The following is a 6,000-nucleotide window of genomic DNA, read 5'->3' as shown; positions in this document are numbered from 1 at the left end:
GATAAGTAAGAGGCTGTTTCAGTGGGCCTGTATTAGCTGGCCGTTTTACCAAACTCTCCCAAATAAAATAATCCCAGAAGATAGAACGCAAGAAGGGGGATGTGGAATTTGAAGACAACGGAGGCCTGCAAAATTTAACTCAAGACTAAAAACATTTCTAAACATCAAGCAGAGGCGCTGCCAGCTTCATCCAAGGTTCGCTTGATTCTTTCCTCAAACCCTTTCCAGTATTTCAATCCAGTTAGAAGTAGATTTGGAGGCTCCAGCACCAATAAATTCTGCACCCCTCCCCAAAAGCTGTTCTCTCCTCATATATGTCTCCACTGACAAACCAACAACACCGGTCGTTTCGTTCACATGTCGTGGCATCACATGTTTTTATTTGCAATGGCTAGAATTGTTCAACGTACGAATAGCAGAATCTAAAAAAAATTAAGCGGCGCCATTTAAAAATAGAACATTGTGTGGGGAAGATAGACCCATCACCTCTTGGATTCCAAAGGAAACTATACAAGGGCAAACAGCTTCACTTGCAAATGACACTTTCTTTTTGTTTAAAGTACTCATCTCAATGACGCCATGGAGCTACATTGATGAGCTACAGATACAGCACAGTGACTTAAGTGTGAGGAAACAAATCCTCTATTCAGCTTGTAGCTCAGATTACAAACTCATTAGGTGGCCTTTGTCAAGCTGTTACGATCCCTCCTTCGTCTTCACCTCAGCTTGAGGGTATTACCTTTTTATTCTGTGCCTTTCCTCCCTGACTTCAGGACTCCATGGTTCTTTGCCTTCCACCCCCTTTGCACTTTATCCTAACAACAACAAAGAAGGCAGCTTAGGATGAGGGAAGGTGACAGCTCAAGGACCAACAAATGAGCTTCATGGCTTTAAACGCCAGCAGAGGATTTCCCCCATTCCTTTACTGCGCTCCTTTAATTTATTCACAAGATCATTATTTATTGCTCTTTGTTCCTCAGCCTTCCCCCCTCTTGTAGAAGCTCAAAGTGCTGCACAATAATCATAAAAATAAAATATGCATAAAACCATAAAACCCTTTTCAGCAGTGAAATGCAATTCAACAGACGGCGATACCTAGACTGCTGAACTCCAGTCCAGTCTGTACTAAATTATGTTCTAAGTTTTCAAGAATGATAACAGCCGGGGGGGGGGGGAGCTAGCTTTCCACCAGGATGGAATTCCACAACCAGGGAGACACCACCGAGAAGTCTCTGCTATGCATCGTGGCCACACGGCTCACATCTCTCCAAGGGACTACAAGCACAGATTTGCCATCTCAAAGCTCGAACTGACAGAAACTGAGGAAGGCACTTGTTTTAAGTACTTAAGTATCAAGCCACTTGGGGTTTTGTACCGATCCCTTGAATCAGGCGCAGTTAGCTCATAGGCAGCCTGTGCAGTGCTTTAAGGATTGGTGAAACACGAGCCTCTCTTGCAGCCCCATGTGTTTACCTGGCAGCAGCAGTAGTGGCAGCTTTTGCACAGTCTTCAAGGTAAGTCCCACATGGTGTGCATTGTAGTAGTCTATCACTAAAAAGGGGGTCTGATACATATGTATCCCCTGTGTCCTCCAAGGAGCTTCACATGGCATACATAGCTTTCCTCACATTTTATCCTCATAACAATTCATTGTGGTAGGTTAGCAGAGGTGCCCGTGGGTGAAGCCATTGTTCCTTTTATAGGCAGGGAATGAACTTGCATCCCTTCCCCACTTCGAAGCACCCGAATTGCAATTTATTTGCTTAAAAGTGCTCTTCCTAAATTGCATCCTCTCACAAGCTGATTAAATGGAAGCAACGCAGGTTGAACTCGATCATTAGCTTAATTTCAGCTTTGTGTGCTTCTGCCGGCCTGGTGCCTGTGTGAAATTAATTTAAAACATCTATACCCCTGTCTTTCCTGCGCAGGATCTTTAATTTAGTGCAAGCTCTGTCACCACAGCGAGATTTTAAATTAGAGGTTGCGAGGTGGGTTTGAGAGACCTACAATTACATCCTAAGGCTCTGGTGGTTCTTAAAGGCATCTTGCCGAGTTTCTTTTTTTTTACAGGTTAGGCACTTGGAGAATAGGTACGTTTCCCTGAAAGTATTAAAAACAAGAATCATCATTACGGAACATTCCATGCCTCTGCTTACATTAGTGCAGGCGAATTTCCACGCAGGACACGTGTGTTAGAAAAGGGGGCGGAATCATTTTTGGTTGGCTCCAGTTATAGCCAGTCCTAGGTGGGCAAGCATGCCCCGCTGCCAGTCACCTGGAAATCATATGACATCAAGTGGATCTGACCTGGCTGAAATGGTGCAGCTTGCATTCCGCTCCAGATTTACATTGCAAACCCTGCTTGCAAAAGGAACAACTGGAAGACCCAATCTAATGTTTCCAGTTACTCCTTTGCAGCCGCGGCTTTACCTGAGGTCATATGACATCAAGTGAGTGACAGGTGGGTGTGGCCAGGCGCTGAGAAGAGCCATAGCAATCCCTTCTGCCATCACCAGAATTCTGCCATAGTTGCTATAGGGAAGAAGAAGAGTTTGGATTTGATATCCCGCTTTATCACTACCCGAAGGAGTCTCAAAGCGGCTAACAATCTCCCTTCCCTTCCTCCCCCACAACAAACACTCTGTGAGGTGAGTGGGGCTGAGAGACTTCAAAGAAATGTGACTAGCCCAAGGTCACCCAGCAGCTGCATGTGGAGGAGCGGAGATGCGAACCCGGTTCCCCAGATTACGAGTCTATCGCTCTTAACCACAACACCACACCGACTCTCTAGGGGGTTCTGTATAACTGTTACCCCCTTGGTCCTGGTCCGGATCCTAAAGCAAGGGAGGGAATTGTGACGCTCCTCCTAGTTCTGGTCAGCATGACCAATGGTCAAGGATGATGGGAGCTGTAATTCAGCTATATCTGGAGGGCCACAGGTTCCCCAATCCCAGCCCGAAAACGGCTGGTGGACTGATCTCATGGCAGTAATTCCGGTGGACTGAGCTGGCACATACATGTCAGCAAGGGTTGCTGTGAACAGCGAAATAAAATAAAACTTGGCTTATTTGGTGAAGTTAAAAGGCATCTCCCCACCGCCAAAGCAAATTGTTCAGATTCGCTGGCTGCCTTCCGCTTGCCAGGAAAACTCAAGAGAATGTTTTGATGGACAAAACTCAAAAGGCAGTCGGCCACTACATTTTATGGGTTTACATTAATCAATAAATGTTGGTGTTGCTTTGAGAGCAGCGGGGGGCGGGGGGGGGGCGGAGAAGCTGCCTCTCTGCTTCATTTCCTCCTTTCACAGCTTGGAGAGGGCGTTCCGGAAAAGCGGCTTCAAATACGTCTCAAAAATCCGGTTGTCCTGTTGGGGAGACAGAAAGTGAGTGTCAATCGCATAGACAGTCAGCTACTCGGGACAGAAAACAGAAGCCATTGTGGAGGAGTCAATTTCCTGTCTAAGCCTGTGCTTCCTTCTTTAGCGTCAAGACCGAACAGGGTAAAGGCATGGCTTATGGGCTCTTGCCCAGCTGCAGAGTTCAGCAATGGAACCAGTATGAAGGTCATGTTTGGAAAAGGCGCTGTAGGAAGACGTGCTTATGCGCAGTGTGTTCCTGCAGTGGCTGAGATGCAGGCCATATACATCACCTAATAAAGCCTTGCAAATAAGTGCTGAGGAGGAATTAAAGAACCTCTTAATGAAGGTGAAAGAGGAGAGCGCAAAATATGGTCTGAAGCTCAGCATCGAAAAAGCCTAGATCATGGCCACTGGTCCCATCACCTCCTGGCAATTAGAAGGTGAAGAAATGGAGGCAGTGAGAGATTTTACTTTCTTGGACTCCGTGATCACTGCAGGTGGTGACAGCAGTCACGAAATTAAAAGATGCCTGCTTCTTGGGAGAAAAGTGATGACAAACCTAGACAGCATCTTAAAAAGCAGAGACCTTGCCAACAAAGGTTCGTATAGTTAAAGCTATGGTTTTCCCAGTAGTGATGTATGGAAGTGAGAGCTGGACCATGAAGAAGGCTGATCGCCGAAGAATTGACGCTTTTGAACTATGGTGCTGGAGGAGACTCTTGAGAGTCCCATGGACTGCAAGAAGATCAAACGTATCCATTCTTAAGGAAATCAGCCCTGAGTGCTCACTGGAAGGACAGATCCTGAAGCTGAGGCTCCAAGACTTTGGCCACCTCATGAGAAGAGAATCATAGAATCATACAGTGGTGCCTCGCAAGACGAAATTAATTCGTTCCGTGAGTCTCTTTGTCTTGCGGTTTTTTCATCTTGCGAAGCACGGCTATTAGCGGATTAGCGGCTTAGCGGCTATTAGCGGCTTAGCGGCTATTAGCGGCTTAGAAAAAGGGGGGGGAGGAAAAAAACTCGTAAGACGTTTCGTCTTGCGAAGCAAGCCCATAGGGAAATTCGTCTTGTGAAGCACCTCAAAAACGGAAAACTCTTTCGTTTAGCGAGTTTTTTGTCTTGCGAGGCATTCGTCTTGCGGGGCACCACTGTAGAGTTGGAAGAGACCACAAGGGCCATCGAGTCCAACCCCCTGCCAAGCAGGAAACACCATCAGAGCACTCCTGACATATGGTTGTCAAGCCTCTGCTTAAAGACCTCCAAAGAAGGAGACTCCACCACACTCCTTGGCAGCAAATTCCACTCCCTGGAAAAGACCCTGATGTTGGGAAAGATGGAGGCACAAGGAGAAGGGGACGACAGAGGATGAGATGGTTGGACAGTGTTCTCAAAGCTACCAGCATGAGTCTGAGCAAACTGCAGGAGGCAGTGGAAGACAGGAGTGCCTGGCATGCTCTGGTCCATGGGGTCATGAAGAGTGGGACACGACTAAACAACTAAATAACAACAAAGTGCTGAGCATTATTTTGCCAAGACCAGCCCTTCCTGTACCTGCTAGCAAAGCAATTGCCTATTACGTATTTGCTGCTTTTCTCTTCAGGAGCTCATCTAATCCCCCACAACACCCCTGTGAGGTAGGTTAGGCTGAGAGGCGGTGACTGACTCCCAAGGTCACCCAGTGAGCTTCGTGGCCAAGTGGGGATTTGAACCCTGGTCTCCCAGGCCCTAGTCCAGCACTCGAACCACTACACCACACTGAAGCTCTCAAACGGTGCTCTTTTAGACTACTGGTGCCTCTTCCTGCTCTATCTCCTCTTTCTGCCACTAGGAGCATGTCACCTGTGTCCTGCTAAGGCCCTCAGGAGGAACACCGCTTTCAACTGCATCAGGGTCAGGCTCCTGAGCCTTGCATATAAGCAGGGCTCTGCACTGAGCTCTCTCATTCTCCCTTGCAGATATGCAAGAGAGAAACATGCCTGCATTTTACCGACATTACTAATACCTGTAGACCTACAAAACTCTGCAGCAATAAAACCTGGATTCTATTAAGTGCACAGTTAAGCAAATCGTGCAGATGATTTCCCTATTTTGCAGAATGTATCCTCAAGTTCTTGAATCATGGTTTCAGGAAACCCACAACTGCTGCCCCATTTCTCCCTCTGATTTTAGTCAAGAGCTGTGCCCCTCTTTGGCTTCCCTGTGATTCTGGTTTTGCTGCTTGGGGGGGAAATCCAAGGAACAGCTCACCCTGTTGGCTGCTGGGAGTCCTATTAAGCTCCCACTGCGGCGCTGAAGATTGTTAGATGCTGACAATGTACTTTTTCATGCTTCTCGCTGCAGTCGCCAGAGGTAGAAAATTGCCTTTCCTAAAAATAAATGTGCCCCATAGCAAATTTGGTGTGCCCCCTCACCTTTCTGCACAGCATTGTGGAGAGCACACAACTCTTTATATAAATGTGCCTTGACTCTCTTCCTGTTTCTCCCATCTTTCTGTGTGTTAGATGATCTGTGTTCTTTTCACTCACTGCTCTTTTTTTGAGGCTAATGCCATATCACCCCTCAACTCTCCTTATTTCCCCCGCCTTCTCCAAAGCTCCAGCCAGCCCTCCCCTAAAAATAAAGCTTGCCCCGAACCACCC

At 47.1% G+C, this 6,000-nt stretch overlaps 1 protein-coding gene across 3 annotated transcripts in view; it reads right to left on the bottom strand.

Annotated features, from left to right (window-relative positions):
* Nucleotides 1-363: 363 nt before the first annotated feature.
* ACOX2 (acyl-CoA oxidase 2) overlaps nucleotides 364-6,000 on the bottom strand; it is a 30,895-nt gene continuing 25,258 nt past the window's right edge. For all 3 annotated transcript variants that reach the window (XM_079962812.1, XM_079962813.1, XM_079962814.1), the window contains one exon: nucleotides 364-3,364. In XM_079962812.1, coding sequence (XP_079818938.1) covers nucleotides 3,302-3,364 — 63 coding nt within the window. In that variant the 3' untranslated portion in view covers nucleotides 364-3,301. The remainder of the gene's footprint in view (nucleotides 3,365-6,000) is intronic.

The sequence above is a fragment of the Podarcis cretensis genome (assembly GCF_951804945.1).
Source record: "Podarcis cretensis genome assembly, chromosome: 2".
NCBI lineage: Eukaryota > Metazoa > Chordata > Lepidosauria > Squamata > Lacertidae > Podarcis > Podarcis cretensis.
Note: the sequence above shows the minus strand (reverse complement) of the source record. Positions and strands in the feature narration are given on the sequence as shown.